Source organism: Ictalurus furcatus, chromosome 24 (assembly GCF_023375685.1).
Source record: "Ictalurus furcatus strain D&B chromosome 24, Billie_1.0, whole genome shotgun sequence".
Taxonomy (NCBI): domain Eukaryota; kingdom Metazoa; phylum Chordata; class Actinopteri; order Siluriformes; family Ictaluridae; genus Ictalurus; species Ictalurus furcatus.
Window position 1 is genome coordinate 13,331,943 of NC_071278.1, and position 25,185 is coordinate 13,357,127.

Below are 25,185 nucleotides of genomic sequence, written 5' to 3' on the forward strand. Positions count from 1 at the left end.
CCCCCCCCCCTTTGATCGAAAACATTTTATCAGTTTGTCTTTTTTTTTTTTTTTTTACCATTGTAATTAATACAAAAACGTTTATATGCAAACTGATTGCCCCAGCATTGCCAGACTCTAGGTTACTGATTGGAAAGTCGGGGGTTCAAGCCCCAGCACTGCCAAGCTGCCACTGTTGGGCCCTTGAGCAAGGCCCTTAACCCTCTCTGCTCCAGGGGCGTTGTATCATGACTGACCCTGTGCTCTGACCCCAACCTACTAAAATGTTGGGATTAATTATGCATGATTGGTTAGTTAGATGTGAATGTGTGTGTGTGGTCCCTTACAGTTGACAGGTGTCAATTATTATTAAAAAAAAAAAAAATTCACTGTGCTGCAATGTATGTGACCAATAAAAACTAATTATATGCTACATACTGCAATTAGTACAATTAATTGTAGATATGCTATTCTAACCTATTTACTAAAATGTAGAAGCCTAAACTATAATGTTCTTGTCCGGGTAAGTTATTGTCTAGTTTTCTTCATCATTCATTCATACCACATATCCTACATGGGGTCACAGAGGAGCCTGGAGCTTATCCCAGGGCAGGGGACACCCTGAACAAGGTGCCAAACACACACGCGCACACACACACACCTTGACTTTGGACTAGGGGAGGAAACCAGGAAGAAGCACAGGTAGAACGTGCATACAGGGAAAAGGCAGGATTCGAGCCCCGACCCCAATAGTGTAATACAAACATGCTAACCACTAATCCATCATGCCCCCAGCAGCCAATCGTTCATTGATTTGCAGTGACCGTTTTATCCGGTTCAGGGTTGAGGTGGATCAGGAGAAGATCCAGGAAACACTGAGGGCAAAGCGGGAATACACCCTGGACCGGAGACACCCATCAATTTCAAGGGACCACACACACCCACATTTACATCTAACTAACCAATCATGCATAATTACGTGAGATATTCTCCCCATGTCTAGGTGGCTTTCCTCCTCCTTCCCAAAAACATGCTGGGAGTTTAATTATAGTCTAAACTCAGGATTGAACCATGGACCCATTTTGGTCTATAATACCTTTTAGTGATCATTGTGAATTAAATTCATACCAATTGAACAGACCATTGAATTCCACCAAGAATTCCACTTTCAACTTTCTTTTCATATGCACTTGTTTTTAAGGTTGTATCAAATACCATTTGCATTAATTCAAAGAGGACATAAATGTTGTTGTTTTTTTCTCTCTGAATATTTATTGACACACAAAAAGTTTCAACTGAACAAACCTCCATGATCAAATCACCATTCCTCTTGAAATATGTCCAACACGTTTCTACTCAATGCATTACTCATACTCATAATGTGGAGTAGAATTACTCTCTCATTATTATCAAAATTCAGCCACATCTATTCTCTCTCAACACCAAAAACTCAAGCTCGCATAATTCGTTATGAAATGAAGTGTGTCTGCGGAGTAATAGCTTCCAATTTATGATCTGCTGGATTTGCTGCTGCCTCATAGTTACAGATCGTCACCTCATGTCTGTGAGCCTGCAAAAAAAAAAAAAAAAAAAAAAAAAAAACGACAGCAATTATTAAATCATTTTTAAACCATATTTATTACCACATTAACACCCTTTGTTTGAACACCTGTCCCTTATTATTGTTATTGTCACTATTTGTTTGAACACCTGTCCTTGCATGTTCAAACATAGGATGCAGTACTGTAAATGTTCGATTTGTCTCCATACATGGAGTACTATAGTACTCCAATGTGAGACCAATGCTTGTAAAAGAAAATGGATGGCATTTGATATGGACAAGAGTACATGTAAAATAGCCCTTTCTGGGAAAATAAATAAATACATTTTCTAACTGACAACAGCACTATTTCCTGCTTGGAATATTTGGCTTTGGTATATTTTTGGATGTAAGCACCAAAACCTATTACTGATTCTTCATTCATTAAGTCTTCTAGACCCTGGTGAATACCTCAGTATATTCTCCCCGAAGTCCAATGTAGTAGATACGAGTAGAATCAGCCCCAAAGTTTCGAGGAATATGAATAGACAAGTGTTCAACATTAGAAAATCGTGCAATCCTGTAAAAAAAGAAAAAGGCCTCAAAATTGGCTATCACACAGGACAAGAGTAAAAATAAGTTTTGTATTATCTTTACAAATTATCTTTACAAACTGTGTGTATACTCAGAAACTTACTTAGTTGGATACTCAAGTTCAGCCAATGGATCTCTGTTAAGACGAAATGCTTGCTCTGGCTCTCTACTTACATCATCAAATGACATCTGCAGTATGTTCTTGTATCTGCACAAACAGAGATATTAAAATCCACATCAACAATATAAAAATCGACTGTTTAAGACTCATTTTTTAATTTAAATTATACTTGACTTACAGCCTCATTTCAGCTGGGTGAGACTCATCATCCTCTCCGGAAAGGATGATCCCTTTCAGCTTTACACTTCCAGTAAACCTGACAAAACAATCAAGAAGACCAGAAATCAAGAGAAAAAAAAATGGAAGACGGTCCACACAAATTGGACATAAATTATATGAATGCAGCACTTATATGAGCAAGAGTTGAATCACTGTCTCACGGGATATTAAACAGGAGCTCCTCATCAGTGTCGCTCTCCACAAACTAGAAATAAAACAAAATTATAACGGATAAATCAACTGAACTATTACACCAACAATATTTTTGTAACAAACACACTGAATGACTTTTTAAAAACACCAGATCAAGGATGATGCTCCTATAATGTCAGTGAGTATGTGGAGTAACTGTCCTAACAAGCATCAACCTTTTTTTTAATTATTATTCCTTTAGACTTATTTTACTGATATTAAAATCAACCACCATTTTGCACAACCATGTGCATGTTTAAGAACTGGTATTAGTAGTGGGGTGAACTTGACAAGCCTTCACTTCTATGCCAGCATCTGACTGACAGACTGACATACTGGGACATCCACACCTGAAACCACATCTGATTTACTGCATAGTGCAGTATTTTGGGTGGCAGTCAGGTTGATCAAGTGTCTATGGGGAGTGAGGAATCACATACTGCTTCCTATATCAATAATGAAAAGAAAATAATTAGCTTCAGTGTTTGTTTACTTCAATCATAGGCTACAACCAAACCTGCAAACTATACCAAACAGAATACAACTACAGCTAATATTGCTATATTTGACATATTTTGAATACTTTTAGTTTAGGTGGCATACTATTTGACTTAAGGCAAGACACTGCAGGTAGAAATGACAGTTTTGGTCATGTGAATAATTGTTCAGGGATTTGGATAAACTGCATCTATAAATGTTTTCTCTTAAACTGTAGCAATAAATATCAAATATTAAAAATAAAAACTCGACAGAAACATGTTTTTTCACTGTTTTTTTTCCTACTTGTACACACAGCATTAGCTAACCTTGGTGCCTTTTTTTTGGCCATTTGGCAAAATCACAGTCATAGATCCCTGAAAAACTTGCTTTGTTTAAAAAAAATTAAACATACAGCTCGGACCCATCGAGGCATGGACTCCACAAGTCCTCTGAAGGTGTGCTGTGGTATCTTGCACCAAGATGTTAACAGCAGATCCTTTCAGTTCTGTAAGTTGTGAGGTGGGGCCTCCATGGAACAAACTTGTTTGTCAAGAACATCCCACAGATGCTCGATCAGATTGAGATCTGGGGAATTTGGAGGCCAAGTCAACACCTTGAACTCTGTCATGTTCCTCAAACCATTCCTGAATAATTTTTCGTGTTGCAGGGCTCATTATCCTGCTGAAAGAGGCCACTGCCATTAGGGAATACTGTTGCCATGAAGGGGTGTACTTGGTCTGCAAGTGTTTAGGTAGGTGGTACATGTCAAAGTAACATCCACATGAATGCCAGGACCCAAGATTTCCCTACAGAACATTACTCAGAGCATCACACTTCCTCCACCAGCTTGCCCTCTTCCCATATTGCATCCTGGTTCCATCTCTTCCCCAGATAAGCGATTCACTTCACCGGTCAGTGAATTTAATGATATGGCTGATTGTTGTAGATATATAGCGCTATATTTTCATAACAGTGGGGTGGTTGAAAAGGGGAACAGTGAGTAGGAAGATACACAGCCAAGAATGCATAGATGAACCATGCTTGCTACCAGCTGCTACACAAAACTAGTACAGCATGACTCATTAAATAAATAAATACAGACATACATGCATACATACATACATAAATAAATAAATGTTATTATTTCCCCAAACCTGATGAAATATAAAATGTAATTATAAATTTTTTTTTATTTGTTTATATGTCATAAAACTAAGGTAGAATATTAAAAGCTCTTAAACACCCATTTGATTTCAGGGGCTATACAAATGTGCATTTATTTAATTAGACAAAGCCTTATCTGTTTTCATATATGCATTTTTTTTTTACAAAGTATACTTCTAAGAATAATAGTCAACTGGTTAAAATCGATTGTGATATATACTATTTCAAAGAAAACCCCTATTCACAGTGTAGTGTCTTGCCTTAAATTCAGTGCCTACATTAGAGAGCTCTAATGCTCCTTATCCTCTAGGGTTGGGTTGAGATGACACAGCTCTGGAGACACCACAACCGACAGCTTTGGGAGTTTCCTGTTCTAACGCACCAACAATTGATCCAATAACTTTTCACCTCACCAAGTTCTTCATGGAGTAATCACGATGATAAGTCAGTCACGTACCTTCTCCTTATCTGTGCGCTGATCCCATGGTTTGAACACGAGTCTGCCGTCTCCATCTCGACTCTCATTGAGACACTGCAGCTTCTCTATGTCGATGCGTCTGTACAGTCCATACTCCACACCCCGCTCGGCGGGTTCATGATCATCTTCACAACACCCGTGACCATGTCCGTGCCCATGCCCGTGTCCAGACATAGCGCATATAATCTGTCAAATCAGTATAAAAAGTACTCTCACACTCTGAAATTAGAATTTAGCTACTTACTGAAACAGTCATCAACATGTGCAGCGACTTCTTTTAACCCACGTACAATAATGCAACGCGCAAAACTCCCCCAAAATATCAAGAACCTATTGCTTCTCTGATTGGACAGTGAGAAGGCGAGTGTAACCAATCGCGAGCAGCGTTTATAGTCGCCTAATTTATACGTAATTGACGTCATATTGGGCGACACCTTGCTGCGTTTAATGTTGTGTTATTAAGCCGTGGCTGTGTCCGAAATCGAGTACTGTGCTTTCTATATAACTGTATATAGAAACTGCTTTTCTATATAATTTCTTTAGGAATATTATGGTATTTTATTACATAATTGCAATTGTGCTTTCCTGAAATAAATAAAAAATTAAAAGTTAAAAACAAACAAAAAAAGAACTCGCGTACTGTGACAGTACCCACTGCACGGCCGCTGAAACAATCAGTATTAAACTGGTATAAAGTTGGTTTGACATTGGACGTTCGATATTCGCAGATATGCGGAAATTAAGGGACCGTCTCTAAAGTTACATACGACATTGTTAAACATGTTTCTAACTTCAATAGCATTTGAAGGGAATGACTTACAGTCATACAACCAACTGCAAAGTGTTCATGTAGGTGTCAGCTATAACGCACACCTTTTAGATTTTTTATATGTAACAAAATAAACTATTAAATCATATATAAAAATTGCCATGTATTTTATTACTGAGTAGGCCCATACACAAAATATACCATCATTTAAAGCTCAAAAGAATTTCCGCATATCTGCGAATATCGAACGTCCAACGTCAAGCCAACTTTATGCCAGTATGTATTAATCAGTATGCGTGTGTATAGTATGAATACAATCCCGAACATACTACATCCGCCATGTTAGCATTGTCATGTGACCTTCGACGTCATCATAAAAACAAAAAATCTTAAAGGGACCACCAGATTTTTACAAACGAATTTACTTGAGCATGTTAACACTGTCCACATTAAATTAATAATTCAGTTAACTTTCTTGATGTGCATTTTGCCGTTAGTGCGGTTGCTTTAATCTCGTTGGTCTTGTGAAGATTGTTGCGTTTATAATGACGTCGAAGGTCACATGACAATGCTAACATGGCAGATATAGTATGTCCGGGATTGTATTCATACTACACACACACAGGCCTACTGATTAATATGTGCTGTTTCAGTACGCGATTTCGGACTCATCCTGTGTTTGTTTTAGTGGCGTTTCCCTTATTACAAATCCTGGATTATTTAATAGCCTCACTGAAATGTAATAATATTGAGATTTTCACGAGAATTACTGTTGAAAAAGATTAAACATTGGTTGTTCTACTGACAAAAAAAGTTGACTCCATGACACAAAAACAACGCAAGGGGGAAACGTACATTTTATTAAAAATGTCCATATAACATTTATTAAAATGCATTAAAATTATTATTTTGATCATCGTCCTCAAATTTCATGTGCCCAAATTAAGGGAAACCAGGGCCATAGAATTAAAATAAATAGTCGAGTGGATGTGTTGGGTCCTCATCATCAGCCTAATCCCTCTCACTCTCTCCCACTATATTTATGTTTACATCACTGTGAATGAACTCAAACTGAAACAACAAACACTTACAAACACACTGTTATGGATGTTCTGTCCTCATTAAGAGCAAAATGCAGAGAATTTAGTCTGCAACAGTAATTAAATAACCAAAATGAAAACATAAAATCCAATGTCCCATTGTAGTGTACTGTCATGTAGAATATGCAATTCTTCTGAAAAGAGAGAAATATGACCACATCCTATGGCAAGAAGTCTTTGTGTTTGTTTCTGATCTGCATATCCACAATTAAAATGACAAATAAAATAAAAAAAAGAGGAGCGAGGGCATTGCAGCTTTAAGCATTATTTAAACATGAGAATGGACTCAATACCCATGACATTTTTCTACAAAATTTTTCTCTTCTTCCTTCACCGCCGAGAAAACCTGTTCTTAAAGGCTTTGATAGTTTTAGCCATCATAGGGGCAATTTCTGTGGGGGGGAAAAAGGAAGAAATTTAGAGACGCCACTCACACTAACATGACTTTATAAATGATCACTGAAATGATGAAAGCATCATATCATCTCATTGATTTTTAGTTTACTCACTTTTGACCTGTGGCTTGTCTCTAGAACTATGGCCAGCACTGCTGCTTGGAGCATGAGAATGAGATGGCTCAGGAGGACTGCTGTAGGAAGACTGGCCATCATCACTCGACTGACTGTAGGAGCTATGTGGCATTGATGGTCTGATTCTGAAATATAGTACTATAATGACATACTTTAAAAAGGTGACATCTAATTTAGTGTACAGTACTCCATAACAGAGCTACATTAGTGTACATTAATCTATAATAAAGTCCAACACAAATCCATAATGCATCTTAAAATATCAACTATTTTAAAACAGCAAATTTGCATGTCTTTATTATAGCTGAGCTTGTGTTATTTGACCAATATCATGCAGTCAGAAGGCCCAAATGATAATATGAATATGGCCTTAACTATATATAAGATACCACAGATGCCAGTTCAAGCACCCTTAATATATCAATTATACATTTAGGCCAATTTAAATATACACAGTAAAAACACTGTGGTTTGGTAAGGTCGACCCTGTTGGAGCATAACACCTGTGGTACTTTGCAGTGTCTACGAAAGGCATTCTCACACAAACAGACAGTGATGCACTGAATGGGTGCCACTTATACACAATTATTTCATGGTGGAATTTCATTTTTAGCATCTGATTTTGGTACAAAAGACGTTTGCTCTGTCAATGAGAAAAATAAGCTTCTGGCAATATAATTCCTATACATGAGCAGGGATATGATTTTTATGAAGTTGTTAAAGTCACAATTTTGTAGGCTATTTTGAGCACGACAAATGCAAGACATGTACATTCAGTATGTGTACCTGCATGCTTCAGCATGGAAGCTGATGTAGAGTTTACTCACTTGACTCGGATGGGAGCCGCAGCACTAGTACTGGTGCTGGTAGAACCGTTTTTAGTGCCAAACCTCTCCTGCCTCCTCCGAACATCACGAGGGGGCTTAGCAACAGAGTTCACGAAAGCCATCTTTACTTGCCGACCTGTCAGGGGAAGACACGGGTAATTTTAACATTGGCTGTCAGTTCATTTATCCTTTAGACGCTCACCGTTCACTTTATTAGGAATACTTGTACAACTAACTGAACATTCATGCAGTTATCTAAATCAACCAATCATGTGGCAACAGCACAATGCAAAAAATCATGCAGATACAGGTCAAGACCTTCAGTTAATGTTCACATCAAACATCAGAATGAAGATCTCTATGAGTTTGATCGGGGTGTGGATGCTGGTATTTCATAAATTGCTGCTATTCTGGGATTTTCACACACAACAGGCTTTAGAGTTTACACAGAATGATGTGAAAAACATAAAACATTGAGTGAGCAACAGTTCTGTGGGTGGAAACGCCTTGCTGAGGTCAGAGGAAAATGGCCAGATTGGTTCCAGCTGCCAGGAAGGATATAGTAACTCAAATAATCACTCTACAATCGTAGTGAACAGAAAAGCATCTCAGCATGCATAAAACATCAAACCTTGAGGTGGATGGGCTACAACAGCAGAAGACCACATTGGGTTCCACTCCTGCCAGCCAAGACCAGAAATCTGGGGCTATCATGGGCACAGGCTCACCCAAACTGGACAGTTGTAGATCAGGGGGTAAAAATCACCTGGTCTTTTTCCAGTCTTCAACTGTCTACTTTCTGCAAGTCTGTTTCCATGATAGCCGTGGGTTAGAGTGGAACCTGATGTGGTCTTCTGCTGTTGTAGAGAATCCACCTCACGGTTTGATGTGTTGTGCGTTCTGAGATGCTTTTCTGCTCACCATGGTTGTAAAGAGAGATTATTTGAATTACTATAGAATTCCTGTCAACTCAAACCAGTCCGGTTTGAATGTGCAGTTGTACCAGTGTTCCTAATAAAGTGGAGGGTAACTGTAATAAGGTCATTAAAACAATTGTATATGGTAAGTAATTGTAATTGCAAGGGAAGTACTCATGAGTACAAAGCAGAGTCGATGCACAGTTTCCCTCTTTTTTCATCAGTAAGACCCATGCAGATAGGAAGTGTGAATACCTTTGGGTTTATTGGCATGGGCAGAGCTGATATTTTGTGTGAGCTTGCGCAGGCGCTCCTCCCTTTCATCATGTAAGCGCAGATACAGCTCTCTCCAGGACTCATACTCTTGAGGAGACCCACGCTTAAAGTCCCGCTGGCAGTGTCGCATCCATAGCTCGTCTGATTCTTCTATAAAAGACTTGAGGAAATGTGGACAATGTTATCCCTACATCATTAACCCCTTTCTCCTGCATCTCTAAAAATCGTCATGCATTTTCGGTTGTTTACGAGTGTGTGTGTGTGAACATGCCTTTGTGTATATGCATACCTGGTTACACTGTTCAATGCGGTACAACTGTTCTGGAGTACATCTCTCCAAAACTGGCTCCAATATCTCATAAGGCACACCACCAACTTCATCAATTGCTAAAGAAGAAAACACTTCAACTTCAACAAATGCTGATTTATTTATTTTTTTTAACCAGTGGCTGTTATGAAGCATGAGATTTTGTGCAGAGGACTCAATTTGGTTGGCAGACTGTTCTCAACCCAACACTGAGGCATTTAAAAACCTCATACAGAGAAGTACGCATCAGGACAAAAAAGCTGCACACAACAGACATTTTTTGTCTCATGTTTTTGCTACAAAGAGAAGAAGCACATAGCCAAAAACACCCTAATGTAATTATGAGATTTGATTTCAGTCCACAGCCCAGGCACATTTGTTTTCTGCTGGCTTACACTTCTAATGTTTGTGAATTTGCATGATGCAAGTTCATCTACAAGAGCTTGGCATGATGTTAAATGAAACTGCTACCAAAATTAATCGTTACCAATGGAACTGAATTAGAAAGAAGAAGAAAAAAGAAAACACACACACACACACACACACACACACACACACACACACACTCCTTTTATATCTACACTAACATGTACTTTCTCCGAGACACGTGAAGCCAGCCAACCACATCTTTTCAAACTGCTGCTCATGCTCATCTACCCTCTTCCACATACATGAGCTCACAGACACATAACATTGGCTAGTGTTGCTGTAATTGACAGGGGAGAGAGAAAGCCATCCCTACCAACCAAAGAACATGGGCAATTCTGCTCCCTTGTCTCCTGAACACAGATGGCTGTGAAATCATCGAGATTTGAACTTGCAAAGGACAAACACTTTTCTGCTGCACCACTGTTTCGATGAAGACAACAAAGCATGTGTGTAGATCACTCTGGATAAGGGCATCTGCCAGTACTGTAATTGTAAATGACAGATTATCTCATTTGAGTTACGCAGCTTTCTATAAAGGGTAAGAAAATCTACTACTGATCAAACAGGACATTCGTTCAAACATTTCAAACTAAACTTAACACCATGCATCGCTAGGTTTTGAAAGCTGACACAATCTGCAATTTTTTATTTTTTTTTCTACACGCAGCCTATGCTTTTTCAAACACAGGCTGCTGAGGCTGGAGACATGTGTAATGTCATCATTACATATTCACTGTAGTGAAGCAGCGAACTGTAAAGTAGCTACCAGGTGCAGTTTATTTGAATGCAGTTTTGCAATCTGTATCTCAATTTCAAGTGAAAAAGTGGAGCGTTACGCCTGTAAGCACTGCACTGCTAACAGGATGCCAGCGTGGTTTCCCTTTCTTACTGCTATCATGACTCGGGATCTGTACCACACCATCTCATTGGTTGCACTTTGATGGGTCAACTGGAAACAGGGTGCATTTAATATAACTGCTGTTATAACAGCTTGTTAATATAACAGCCTGTTAATATAATAGGCTGCATTTAATATAACTTTTAAAGCAGTGGCACAGAGTAGGAGCTCTGCAAACCGCAAAGACCTATGAGGCAGTGCCTCTTGGTAAAGTTACAGTTCTCGTTCCATTGGGAAACCAAACTGCTTCAGCAGTCTAAAGTAATCTGTAGTCAACCATGGGTGTAAAAATTGTACCTCACTCACAATTCACACACTTTTAGTAACCAGTTTATGCTGGTCAGGGTCACGGAGAACCCAGAACCTATCCCGGGGACACTGGGCATGGAGCAGGAATACACCCTGGAAATTTTTCAGGTTTTTTATTTCTGTTTCATTTGTAAACCATCGGTTTGTCCTGCACCCCTACATGTGTGTATTTTTCAGTATGTTACTCACAGTCAATATTGTTCTGCAGAACTCTAATGCACTGCTCATATAGGGTCATCATCTTGGGCAAGCATGAGGTCTTTGAGCCAGAGTACACCACCATTTTGGAGTTGAAACGCCGCCCAGTAAAGCCAGTATCCTCTTCGTCATATGCTATTGGAACTACAGGATAAAGAAAGAAAAACCCCTGACTCCTGACGAGCACATAAAGACAAAGGTATTTTCAATCATATTTTTCTATGCTTTACACGCTGGACAGATTTAAGTTTTCATTAAATAAACATGATGAGGAGACAAAATTAAAGACCCCAACCTTTGCGTCTCTGTGGGGACAGTGGTGTGACGTCTATTGAGGGTAGGGGTCTGTAGTTGGGCTGAATCGCTGGCAGAGGAATGTCAGGTAGAGTGGGAACCACATCAACTATCTGAGGGATAACCTGAGACATGAAGAAAATGTCAAACTTATATTCTAACACATAAAAAGCAGGGAAAGTTGTGTTCCCTAGAGAAAGTCATGATCAATAGTGTTTCAACTATTACTCATGTTAGATGTTACCTACTGGCCTAATGACCTCACCTTCCTGCGTTTCTCCGGTACTGTGGGCGTGGATACTGATGCGGTAGATGGCTCAGGACGTTTAAAGCTAGTTCCATTAGCTTTGCTGGACTTGGATGATACTGAAGCAGCAGGGGTAACAGGCTGAGATGGTCGAGAGAGTTTCTTCTTTTTCTTACTGGGACTAGGTTCATCATATGTCAGAAAGGATTCAAAAGACATGGTAGGAGCTTCAAAGGAATGATCCTCATCATCATCTCGCTCAGGCTCTGGTTTGTCTCTTTTTTCCCTGCCTGGAAACAGCCACAGAGTCAGGAATGTATTCTATTCTTATGTACCTCATACTCTGCTTAACAAATGTGACATTTATGAAGGACAAAAAACTTAAGTCAATTTACTGTCAAATTAATAGCCAAAGAAATCTCCAAAACACTTACCATCACTGACTCTTTTCTTTTCTTTCCTACTTTCCTGTATGGAGGAGTGATGACTTCGTTTAGAGGATGGGTGTGTCGTGGTTTCTTTCTGTTCCCTATTATCATGGCGATTCTGTGTTTCACTCTGAACCTGAGCGGGGCGACTCCGCCTCTCCTGTTCCCTGGAGGAATGAGAGCCATGTTCTCTGGTTTGCTCCCTATGTGGCTTGCTGTGTCCAATTTGTTTTTGTGGAGGACTAGGTACCGGCTCTTCTACCGGACTCTCATATTCCTCTGATTGATAACCCCCTAAATTTCTGTGACTGTACTGTTCACTGTAGTGTTGTGGGGAGGGGGAGTAGTCTTGTTGGTATTCTTCTTCATCCTCCTCATCCTCTACAGGTGGAGGTTGTTCTGGTGAAGGTTGTCTGATGCGTTTGTAACCTCTGGCCTTGTCTGGACGTGAGTGGGAGCGTGCCTCTTTAGCGTTACTAGGTTTGCTGAGAGAAAATGATACCACACGATTAATAACGCCTTTAAAGACTGCAACAGTTTTACAGCTTGAACAGTACTGTATCTCTGTTGCTACAGTACTATGTAGCTCCTCTATCCAAGATTCTGGCAAGCTTAAGAAGTTATGCAATTTTGTATTAAGTCTATATCAGGATCAGCTGCACATCTTTCTATGCTGATACACAACTGTGCAAAAGTTTTAGGCACGCTATTTTTTTTTTAATACAAACTTTGGTATAGATTTCATATTTTCTGATTTCTACATTATCGAGTCAGTACAAAAACATTTTAGATTCCCAAACATTAGTTTTGCAGTACAAAAATAAATGTTACAGAAAAATGTTTGTATGTCTGTAAAGAAAGCAGCATATAACGTAAGAGACCACTTTTCAGACAAAAAAGCAAAACACAATTAAGGCTGCTGGGTTTTGCATCAAAAATACTAAGCAAGTGCAGCAGTCAAAGTCTCCAGAAGAACCATGGCTGGTTCTGCAAAGACGCTCAATAAAACTTACAGCTCGTTTACTTATAAAACTGCACTAATTGTACCGGAGACTACTAATCTTTTTTTTTTTTTTAAAGCAAATGGTTGTCACACCAAACAATGACTGTTTCATTTACCACTATTTACTGCTCTTTATAGTATTTTTTTTTTTAAACGTAGAAACATTTTATTTCATTCATTTTGAAAGCATTTTGCTTTACAGCATTTCCCTGTATGTGCCTAAGACTTTTACACAGTACTACATGTCAATAGCATCCCGATGCCATGTGGCTCTTTAAGTCCAACTTGCTGTGTTTAGTTAAACATCTCTTGGTCTTCACTCTAAGTTCATATATGTCAGTGCTCACCTATCTGCAGACTGCGGTACCAGCTTCTTCCACTTTGCCACAAGATCCTTTGCTGTCTCCCCAACAATGTTATGTTTGCGCAGAGAATTTACAGTCTTCCCAACACCTGTTTCCTGTAGGTCAGAAGAACACAATTAAGCCACTATCACACATGCACATGTATTCAAGAATTCAACAGTATCAAATCAGTAGGAAATGTGAATGCACAATACAGCTGAAAACCCAGTACCTAGTACATTTCTCTATAAATAATGTGAAGGCTCATGTGTGTACAGAAGTAAGTTCACATACTGTACTGGCAAAGGTATGCTGACATTTTAGAGATGGACCAGCAAAAATATTTGCACAAGCCACAACTGAAGCCAAGTCTAAAGCCATTCCAACATGACTGAAAGCTCTGGGTGAGAACCGGGTGTGATGGGGGTGGGTGATGGGTTTGAGTGATACTGGGAGGGGTAGGGGTGGTGGGTTATCTAGCAACCAAAATGCTTGAGTAATTAATATAAAACAATATCAGCAAAGGCAAACGTTTTAATGGCCCATTATGTTATTGTTGCTTACTATACATTTACTGCTGTTCTTCTCTGTTCTGTCCCTAACCCTCTCTCACTTTAAATAACAAACTCTACTGTCATGTCGACATTGTCGTAGGTTTTGTGTGTGAAAACCCTATTCGTCTGGCATGATAATAACAATTTTCAACGCATGTTTGTTGAAATCAAACTTCGAAGCACAACCCACAGCATTCGAATGTTTTCGAATAAGCCCTTTATGACATTTACAAAATAACCAAGTGTCTCTTTTGGCAACCAAGCTAACCGAAGCGGAAATGAAAACAAAATCATGGTAAAAAATCATCTTACCACAAGAATATCCACCGTCATAGGCAGCTCTCCCAATCTCTTAAGTGTTTTCAACAGCTGAACACAAGAAAAATAAACCACAGATGAATTCATTATGTCAAACAAATACTTCAAAACAGCAGGATTCTCACTCAGCAGCTAAGTTAGGTTACTGGCAGCAAAATCTCAAACATTACTTTTAATAATAAAAAACAATTACAGATCATAATTCCTATGTGTAAATTTGTAAAATAATCGTGGAAATGCCAGGTTTCATGAGGTGTCGTGGCCTGCAAGACACGGACTGTAGTTAGCCAACTTACCAAAACAAAGATCATTTTTATCCACATAGGTTGGCAACGTCACGAGCTTTGAAAGCACAATTTCAGAAATCTCTGGTAAATAAACGGAGACTTTGAGTTCTGACATGTTGAACTTTAGTCTCAGTTTTTCCTGCCTCTGTAAAGCTGCTACAATCTCGTTAGCTTGCTAAATCAGATCATTCACGGCCTGTCTGTTACTGTAAGGTTTTTTTCTTAAAAAAAAAAAAAAAAAAAAAAAAAAAATTCGATCATCATTTCTCACAGCTCCTACCCAGCACTCGGTCAAAATACGACAAGTCGATTAAACATAGGTTTTTATCATTTACTCAACCATGACAAGACGTATACGCTGGCAAACTCTGCCTAGCACTTCTCTATTTAAAGAGTCCTCATAGTGTCGCACTAAACGTAAACGGAAGCAATATCGGTGGTTAGATCTGAGTTATTGTTATTCACGGAAACGCTCCTATACATGGATACACATTTTTAAAAAAGGGTCGGTTTTGTTTATTTATTTGTGGGCTGCTGCGTGTACGTTACGAGGTTGAATGACTTGGTCCTACCTTACGAGGCTCCTGGTTCTCTGAAAGCCGTGACTGCAACTTCTCCACTGCCTCCAATAGCTCCTCCGCCATGTTTACAGCTGGTACACAGTGAGCGGAAACCACTTCATCCACACAGCGCCTGCTCAGTCTGATCCATGGAGATTCCGGAAATACATCACACTCAGCGCAGGCAAGGGGCTTATGACGTGCACGTGTATGGCTATGTGGCGTAGCCAGGAATTAATTTCAGGGGGAAGAAATACATATATATATATATATATATATATATATATATGTAATAAAATCAATGCGTGATCTCCCTGCTGGAAAAAAACATCCAAACCATCACAGAAATTCTAATGGTTTCCACTACAAATACCATTATAAACCACCAGATAACCATTAAAACTATTCCCATTACCATTAGTGATCCTTAATGTTATCCACTAGACACAACATGCCATGAAGGCAACAAATTACACACAGAGACCATTACAGTTTCCATTAAAACCAATACAATTCCCATTATAACCATTAAAAACATTACAAATTCTATGAGGGTTTGTATTGTTTTTTTGGTTTGTTTGTTGTTTTTGTCAGCAGGGCTGTACAATTAAATTGATAAGACTGACACACACATGCATTTTGGGTGTTATTTAATCATTTAAAGCATAATCTATGGCCAATCGCACCATATTAATAAGTCACTCTGTCAACTCATTTTTGGTAACAAGGATACAGAACATCTCTTGGGAACACAGCCGGAATGGGACGGGAGGTGGCACCACACACACACACACACTCACTCAGGCCTAGGGGCAATTTATTTTAGTCAATCCACCCACCCACGTGGCATGTTTTAAAGAGGTTAGAGGAAACCGGAAAACCCAGAGAAAACCCACTCACACAGACATGTATGGGGTAGAACATGCACAGAAACTGCACACAGTCACCCAAGCTCTTCAATATCAATGTTACCTTTAATAATTTTGACCATCTATATGTTGTTTCCCAATGTTGAGCTCTATTATCAATGCCTTGTTTAAAAAATGTAAAAACATAGTATTTCACTTAACTAGTTTACCCCAAAACAAATAGTAGGTCTTAAGTGTCACTACAGATCTGATCTGAAGATGAATGATCACAACTGTGACAGTATCCCACATTTTATAGAGACCATGTTCAGTCTCCAGCAAAAACCCATGAGCACAGCATGTTGGCATGGCTGAAGAAAACGGTAATGCCCGCCTCCTTTCCATTTCAGGCTCAAGGCCTGGATGTGGGCTATGTTTGGTGGGGAGGGGTAGCTAGCTGTATATGGAGATGGAGGTCCAGGTGGAGCTCAGGCCTTGGGGTTAATGTGACGTAGCTTAGCTAGGAAGTTCTCTTCCTCAGTCTTGTAAGTGGACAGTGCTCTGACAGACAGACAGAGGACACAAGGATAGAGTATCACAGAAGAAGAAGAAAACAGAAAAGGATTTTGTTAAGAATGGTAAAAAGAGAGAGCAAAGAAAGAGAACAGAGTGATAAAGAGAGCTGGAAAAGTAAGGTAATGCATTTTTTGTCTTTAGACATGTGTGTCTGCTTGCCTTCATTAGACAGTACAAGGATGAGTAATCATTTATAATATTACATTTAATAGGTCTTGCTTGGGGAGTGAGAGAAAAATGACTTGTTCCGGTAGAATTTTAAATTTGAAAAAGTAAGTTTCGAAAATGAATGTAAACAATTTACAAACCTATGAATCTTTATGTTATCTTAAACAAGAAACAAAGTAAATTGGTCTTAGTTTGGGTTAAACCTATTTTGCCAAGGCTCTAATCACCATAAAACTGCCATGCATTACAGCATAAACATATATCGGGATCAAAATAAACTCAGGAAGGTTGTCTAAATTTAAATGGCCAGAACCTGGATTGAAAACAGTGAGGGGGGGACTTGTTATTCCTCTCATTTTGAGGTCACAGCATGTTTTCGAGTCTCTATAAATAACAGACTGAGATAGGAGAAGGCATGCTGTGGCTTAGGGTGGTGGGCAATAGGCCTACAATCAGAAGCCAAGCGTTGCACATGACAGCTGCCCGGTATCACTAAACCACCTTCAGTAACTACTTTTCATCTCACTTTACCCTCATAATTCTTCTCTGTCATTCCCTTTTTCAATCCCATCATTGCATGTTCCTTCCTCTGCCAGGCCAATCAGTCCTTATTTCACTTATCACTTAAATGTGTCTCATAAATAGTAACATTTCAGAATCAGGTGCTAATCCAGGGAAACTAGCACCGAGAAATACCTTGTGGTTGCAATATAAATCTATCTATTTAACCTGAGAGTGCAATTTAGTGGTGCATATTCTTATTTAATTGTCTTAATCAGTTGCTATTTTTCTCCATCAGCTATGCAATGTGGCTTAGCATAAGTTCCTTTCACAAATTAGACCTAGATTTTTACTAACCTCCCAGCATCCACGAGTGAGTTCAGAGTTACATTCTGCATAACTATGTACCTTCCATATTAGTTTCACTGTAGTTACTGAATAATATTTAAAAAAAAAAAAAATATTTAACTGAATAATGAGCCAACACAAAAATCTACATCAGATACTTAACTTCCAAACTTCAACCTTTGTTAACCTCCATGCTGCTGCCTGTGTCAGTCACCAAATTTCCTTTTCTTTATTCTCTTCTTCTCATTTATCCGTATTTCGGCTTAGTACGTAGTTGGTCTCAGTGTAAGTATGCTGTAATGTGTCAGATGGGGATGGAATACAAAGTGTAATTGTGTAATTCTGGCCACAGTTCCATGATTTGGGACATAGTTTTACTCTCTGACATCTTCATTCTCCTCTCTCTCTGATTGTGGTTGTGTATTTGCCAAATGCCGTAAATTTAAATGTAAATGTATATTTGTATGATGGCTCTAAGTGTCCTTCACGCCGTTCAGAGAAAGCAGCAGCTGTGGTGTTATGTGAGACAGCACTGACAGGCTGTACCCATGTAACATGTGCTATGACAGTTAGGATGGTGCAATCCACTGACAGCATTCGCCCAAACAACTCAGTGATTATAAAACTGAGAAAATGGAATATACAAGACAAATTCATAAAATTTTAAATCTTAAAACCAATTTTTTTCAGAATAGCTAAAATAAAATCAGTGTTTATTTTTTTTTAAACTTTATTCACACTGTGTACATACAGAATATTAAGAAAGCCCATGACTATTATTAGTCAAAAAGTACTTTAGTAAGTACATTATTAAAGAGAGGTAGTTATACATATTTTAACTGCACACTAAACTATGGTTAAAGATTATTAAAGACATGGAAGGAATTTAATCTGTCCTGAACTTAAAAATTGGATTTAGAAAAAAAAAGTGATTTATTAGTCATATTAGTCAGTGATTTTTTGATGGTAGTTTTGCTCACCCAGTCCCCCTGGTCTCATCCACGATGACATCTGTCTCTTGATAAAAACTTATACTGCTCCTAGAAGTCTAAAAAAATCACAATGCATAATTCTAAAATTATACCATACTGAACATAGGGTTTATCTTTGCTGTGTGCCCAGTGTACCTGTATACTGTAGGTCCAGATCAACAGACAGGAGGCAGTGATTACTGAAAAGAAAGGAATTGATGGACAAACTCTTAAGACATTTATGTGAATTTTCCCACTGATTTCCCTCTCAGTTTCTTATAGTACATGCTATGTACCATTTATGCATCATGCTATGTACCATAATAATACATTTAAGTGAGTCTATGTCTGTGCAAGAGATGGGCTCCTACAAACATATGTGTACCTGAATTTGAAAAAAACAAACAAACTGATACACCTTTGTGTAATGAGAGAATGAGGAGTGGAGGGAGACCCAAGGGAATCAGAGGGGGATTTCACAGGGGAGCATGGAAGAGGCAGATGGCAGTGATAGGGTAATTTAAGCAGTGCAGCTCCAGCCATGCTCTCCTGTGGTTTTATATTTTTTTAGATAGTTACTTGATTGCACCTGGGTATCATACTCCAACTAGGTGTGTGTGTGTGAGCTTAGGTGTACACAAACAGGATTTTGCTCTTAGAGTGTTATTGACAATTACAATAATACAAATTACAAGTGTGCCATTATTATTATAAGTTATACAAAAGAAAGAGAATGTGTGGGTAGTTTATATTATATATAAAAATATATTTGCACCTGTGTGCATGTACTTTATATTTAGCGTTCAGTTACAAAATTCAAAGTGACAATGCAGAAAAAGGCTAGAATCAAATGCATAAAAAATGACATCTTAGCAAATGAAGATGCATCTAGATGCATCTTAGCATCTAGTATTTCCTATTATAAGATTAAAATTAACCAACTATATGGTTATTAAACCTATTTCTAGACATTTTATAGTCTTGTACAGTATTGGCAGACAATTCTTTTAATTTTAATTTTGTTTTTAGAAAGAAGCAAACTAATCTGCCAATAGAATAAGAAAATGTATGGCTTGAAATGTAAATGTGAAAGCATCTAAACAGGCTGGTGTTATATTGTATAAAAATCTTATATTGATTTATAATAATCTCATAATAAGTAATATGAGATAAATTTGCCCATATTCAAGATATTTTCACTTACTAAGATATCATTTATTGCAGTGTAAGACAGCATACATGTTAGAATGTAATGAACAGTATGTAATTCTGACAACTCCCTCCTCAAGACCACATGCACCTGCAAATCATCCTTGTTCCAAGTTCAAGAATGATGTATTACAAGTATGCTGTAGTCTAGGCATGTCATGTTCTGCAGTCTTTTTGTAATGCTACCATAATATGTTTCTTCCTAGGTTTTGTGTGCTGTGTGAAAACCCTCCACCCACCTCACCAATATTCAGTCAGTTGTTAATCAGTCAAAAATCATTAAAACCTTAACAAAACACCTAAAAATACTCTAAAATTATTACCATATTTTTGACAGAATATCACTACTGTGAATTCAAAATCACTGCCATCAGTAACTAACATAGATAACCAAAAAAACTAGCCCATCTGTCATCATGGCCCCCAAGAAGAAGGCGCCCCATCCCAAAAAGACAACTACAGAGCCAGCACAGTTGGAGACTGAGGTAGTGGTCCCTGAGACAGGGGTAAAAAAACTAGAAATGCCCCTCAGCATTGAGCAGTTGAATCGTCTCAATGAAATGACCCTGCCACCAGTGATTCGGCCTGGAGAGAGGGGTTTTGGCCTGGGTGGGGAAATGACTCGTCCCCTACATGGATCTGCTCTTCTGGAGGAGCTGAGCCGTATGAGACAGGAACGCTTCCTCACTGACCTGGAGCTGGCTTGCAAGACTAAGGCCTTCGATGTCCACAAGCTGGTCATGTCCTCTGTCAGCCAGTACTTGCGGGAAGTTCTAGCCAAGGACCCCAGCCTCAAGCGCTTGGAGTTGCCTACCCTATCACCTTTAGGTAAATGGCTGCAGTTTTTTGTGTATGGTCATCACTGACATTGCATTAGATTTAGCATAATTTCACCAAAACCACCAACATCATCAATTATGATATAAACTCTACATACATGTTGACCAAATTCATGTTAACACTTAATGGGTAAATCTACCAATTTCAGGATTTTTAAGAAAAGTCCTCAGCCTAAATGGCATTTTATGCCACATAAATTAATCAATTTATAATCTACCCTCAGGTCTAGCCAATGTGATCACCTTTGCTTATCTTGGCCGTGTGCACATGTCTCTCTACACTATTGGCTGTACTGTATCTGCGGCCTGCACCCTGCAAATCCCCCACCTCCTCCAGATGTGCATGGACTTCCTGATGTCAGAGTTAAATGTGCACACCTGTGTGTACGTGTGGAACATTGGAGCCGCTTACAGCCTGGGCCCTGTGCGGGACTCTGCACGTCGCTTTGTGATGGAAAACTTTGCCCAGTTTGCAGAGACACCCCAGTTTACTCAGCTCACCCTAGAACAGATCACAGCTTTTCTGCAGGATGACAATCTTATCTTGCCTTCAGAGGTCACCACCTTCCAGGTAGGATCACACCAAACATAAATGCTTTGTACTGTCCCAGCTACTTATAGCCATATTGCAGCTGCTATATTATACAGTAAGTATCAATAATGTATATACCATTGGGGAAGACAGGACAGGTGGGAAAGGAAGGGATTCACAGACCCTGAGGAGGGCCTAATTACAGTATGTGTCTGACACAGAAGTATTTTAAAAATAGCAGTAAATATAAATACTTACATACTCTATATAGAAATAAAATTAGTGTAAAGTGAGATGATGGAATCCTAAATGCTATATGTGAAATTACAGTCAAGTGTGATTCTCAATGTGGAGCTCTATCTATAACCTTGCTTTGGATCCAGGTGGCCATGAAGTGGCTGGACTTTGATCCAAAGAGGCAGGCTCACGCTTATGACGTACTGTCTCATGTACGGTTCGAGACTATCCCTGCCAGTGAGCTGGTCAGGGAGATTCAGCCTGTTGCTCGCATGATGCAGGATCCTCAGTGCCACCGTCTACTGGTGGATGCCATGAACTACCATTTGCTACCATACCAGCAGAACACACTACAATCCCGCCGCACGAAGGTCCGAGGTAGCCAGACTGTTCTGCTAACCATTGGCGGACGCCCCTCCCTTACTGAGCGTGCCCTGAGTCGAGAAGTAAGCCTTTCATACACAACTGCTTCTGTTAATCTGTGTAGTTTCTCATATACTCATTTCTCTCATTCATATTTTGTCTCTAGGTACTATGGAGAGACTCTCGTGATAGAGTTGCCACATGGCGCCATCTTTCCCAGCTTCCTGCTAAAAGTTTTAACCAGTGTGTAGCTGTGATTGATGGTTTCCTGTATGTGGCAGGAGGAGAGGACCAGAACGATGCTCGAAACCAGGCCAAACACGCTGTCAGCACTCTGTGCAGGTACACTTTAGATTGCAATGTGTTGTAAAGCATTCATATAGGAAATAATTTGGACTAAAATGACCTCAACCTGACTTCCTCACTATGCACCACTCCCCAGATATGACCCTCGCTTTAACACGTGGCTGCACCTGAGTAGCATGCGTCAGCGTCGCACTCACTTTAGCCTTGTGGCCACAAATGGGCGCCTTTATGCAATCGGTGGCCGTAATACTGATGGCTTGCTGGCCACCACAGAGAGCTACTTGCCCTCCACCAACAGCTGGCAGCTCCGCGCTCCCATGGACTTGCCACGCTGCTGCCATGCCAGTGCTGTCCTACCCTCTGGAGACATCCTAGTGACCGGTGGCTATGTCAACTGTGCCTACTCTCGCTCTGTGGCCAGCTACAATGTGCAGACCGACACCTGGAGTGAGCAGGCACAACTGGAGATGCCTCGTGGCTGGCACTGCTCCACCACATTGGGTGATAAAGTTTATGTGGTGGGTGGCAGCCGGCTGGGCCCAAGTGGAGAGCGTGTGGATGTGCTGATCACCGAGGTATTCTCGTCTGAGAATGGCCAGTGGAGCAGGGTCGCCTCCTTGCCCTTAGGAGTAAGCACGGCTGGTCTGGCATCACTTGGTGACCAGCTATATCTTGTGGGTGGATGGAATGAAGCTGAGAAGCGCTATAAGTCAGCAGTGCAGCGCTATGACCCAGGTACCGACAGCTGGTCAGCTGGGGAAGAGCTGCCCGAGCCCACAGTGGGAGTATCCTGTTGCGCTCTGGCACTCCCCCCACGTCACACTTCACGCAAACATCGTAACACTCCCAACCATGAAGAACAGAGTTCATGCATGACTGCATGAGAGATGGAGGGAGGGAGGAAAGAATAAGGCCAAGATTAGTAGTGAGGGGGAGAGAGAAAGAGAACAACAGAGAAGGGGTGGACAGTTACGAGCCAGGGAGGATTTAACATTTAAAGGAAGGAGATGGAATGGTAGAACTCCATAGGGATGTTAGGGAGTTTAGTGTAGAATAGGGCCCAATTATTAACAGTGTGACAATGTCTAGGCAATCATAACTACTGAGTGCATGGGACAAACATTTGAGTAAGTGAATGGGTAAGGCCGTGTGGGTATACACACAAGTGTTAGAATGAGTTTTAGAAATTCATTGCAAATTATCACCTTGCAATCACAAATGCAGATTGTTTTACTAAAATAATATATATCCATCTCAGTATATCTATTACTCTATTATATATTTATTGTAGTCTAATTATTTATCAAAAATTTATCATACCAAGATCACCTCAAGGACTAAAAAGAAGAAAATAGTAATAACTAATTTTTCATTAATTCATACTGAGTAACCACTTTATCAGGGTCGTGGTGAAACCAGAGGCTATCTTGGAAACACTGGGCACGAGGTGGGAATACACCCTGGATGGTACTGCAGTCCCTCACAGTGCCCCATGCACACACATACATTTTTTTAAATTATATATATATACATACATACACACACATAATGTATACATACACACACATATATATATATAGAGAGAGAGAGTTGGTCAATGGCTGGACACTGTTCCCTCAGACATATTAATAGAAAATATGACCTTGAGCTTCTTGGAAATCAATTATTCCCCAAACTTAAAAAAAAAACAAAAACAAAAAAAAACAACAAACATATATAATTGAGTGCAAATGTTTGCGTCTCCTATTTCTATGTGGAAAAACAAAAACATGTTACTGTGTATCTACAAAGACAGAATTCCAAGATGGTAAAAATGAAATGCCAGTATGTTCTACAAAAAGATAGTCAACAACTCAAAACTGTAGCTAATAATTTGCAATGATGACCTATGGATTAATAATACCATTTCCCCTTCTCTGGATCTGCATGCATCTGCATTTCTAGTGATATCACAGACTCCATTCAACTGTATACAGAACCCAGCTATCTTCCTAAGAGAACCAGTGAACATCCTAGAGAGAGAATGCTGTTCCAGACATAGAGAGAATTTTGAAAAGTGAAATTAAAGCAAGAAGAAGTGTCATTGATAATGTGGATAGTTTCATTTAGGTACAATGTTCCCTTTATAATGTGGTCACCAGCTGATTAAGGCTTATGCTTTGTGCTGAATGGAGACATAATAGTGTAGGTGTTGCTAATGGCAAATGGTGCAGAGGGCACTAATTCTCTAGTATAGGATTTCACTTGAATAAAGCCAAACTGATCAAAGCATAACATGTCTCGTGTTATCTTTACAACCCAAAACTACTCTGAGATTATAAATTAGTCACTTTAAATCTGACTGATCTAATGGTGGAACAAGCACTGAAAGCCTTAATAATAAATAACAATAAATAATAATAAATCAAGATTCATTTTAGGGTTTGCCATATAATATCCAATTTGCCTCTATCTACACTCTAAATAAACAATTTGGGTTATTTTTTAACCCAACGGCTGAGTAAATATAGGACAGAACACATTTTGGGTTAACCCATTTAACCCATAAAGTTGGGTTGTTAATTTTATATCATAAATGGGTTAATATTTTTAGAGCTATTTTTACCCTTTGAAAATGTCAAATATACCACATATGGTAATATTTGACAATAATATAAAATGCCAACATGGTATCTCCTTTATGAACACAAGATTTTGTCAGAATCACAATCCATCAACCCACCATGCAGACTCTCATTTTCATTTACTGTATATTCATGCTACAAGTTCAGCAATATGGCTCCTAGTGCCCTGTGTTTGAACATTAGTGATTTATTTAATGATTTATGAATCAATGACAATGTTAAATTTCTCCAGAATTTTCGTTACCTAATAGCTGATTGGAGAAGTTGCTTATACATTAATATAAGCAGATCCCATATTAGA

General features: G+C 39.2%; 3 protein-coding genes across 7 annotated transcripts; 1 reads left to right on the forward strand and 2 right to left on the reverse strand.

Moving 5' to 3' along the window:
* Positions 1-120: 120 nt before the first annotated feature.
* pithd1 (PITH (C-terminal proteasome-interacting domain of thioredoxin-like) domain containing 1) lies at positions 121-5,878 on the reverse strand. Of its 4 annotated transcripts, none has more exons than XM_053612754.1 (7): positions 5,866-5,878; positions 4,747-4,953; positions 2,615-2,658; positions 2,413-2,490; positions 2,217-2,321; positions 1,991-2,099; positions 121-1,549 (listed from the first exon to the last, which is right to left on the reverse strand). In XM_053612754.1, the coding sequence occupies exons 1-7, from the start codon at positions 5,875-5,877 to the stop codon at positions 1,448-1,450; spliced, it is 657 nt and encodes a 218-aa protein (XP_053468729.1). In that variant the 5' UTR covers position 5,878; the 3' UTR covers positions 121-1,447. The 4 variants fall into 4 exon arrangements, with proteins under 4 accessions (XP_053468729.1, XP_053468730.1, XP_053468731.1 ...); XM_053612755.1 differs by lacking the exon at positions 5,866-5,878 and adding an exon at positions 5,738-5,758; XM_053612756.1 differs by lacking the exon at positions 5,866-5,878 and adding an exon at positions 5,408-5,711 and having other exon boundaries at positions 122-1,549.
* Positions 5,879-6,375: 497 nt separating this feature from the next.
* eloa (elongin A) lies at positions 6,376-15,523 on the reverse strand. Its single transcript, XM_053612752.1, has 12 exons — positions 15,375-15,523; positions 14,510-14,566; positions 13,647-13,759; positions 12,303-12,781; positions 11,887-12,158; positions 11,623-11,746; positions 11,319-11,471; positions 9,476-9,573; positions 9,166-9,346; positions 7,994-8,129; positions 7,146-7,291; positions 6,376-7,028 (listed from the first exon to the last, which is right to left on the reverse strand). Exons 1-12 carry the CDS (start codon positions 15,444-15,446, stop codon positions 6,967-6,969), a joined length of 1,893 nt encoding a protein of 630 aa, XP_053468727.1. The 5' UTR covers positions 15,447-15,523; the 3' UTR covers positions 6,376-6,966.
* A 1,127-nt stretch (positions 15,524-16,650) lies between these two features.
* klhl43 (kelch-like family member 43) lies at positions 16,651-24,684 on the forward strand. Of its 2 annotated transcripts, none has more exons than XM_053613173.1 (6): positions 16,651-16,905; positions 20,190-20,811; positions 21,047-21,393; positions 21,738-22,037; positions 22,121-22,296; positions 22,397-24,684. In XM_053613173.1, the coding sequence occupies exons 2-6, from the start codon at positions 20,400-20,402 to the stop codon at positions 23,142-23,144; spliced, it is 1,983 nt and encodes a 660-aa protein (XP_053469148.1). In that variant the 5' UTR covers positions 16,651-16,905; positions 20,190-20,399; the 3' UTR covers positions 23,145-24,684. The 2 variants fall into 2 exon arrangements, with proteins under 2 accessions (XP_053469148.1, XP_053469149.1); XM_053613174.1 differs by having other exon boundaries at positions 16,651-16,900.
* Positions 24,685-25,185: the final 501 nt, after the last annotated feature.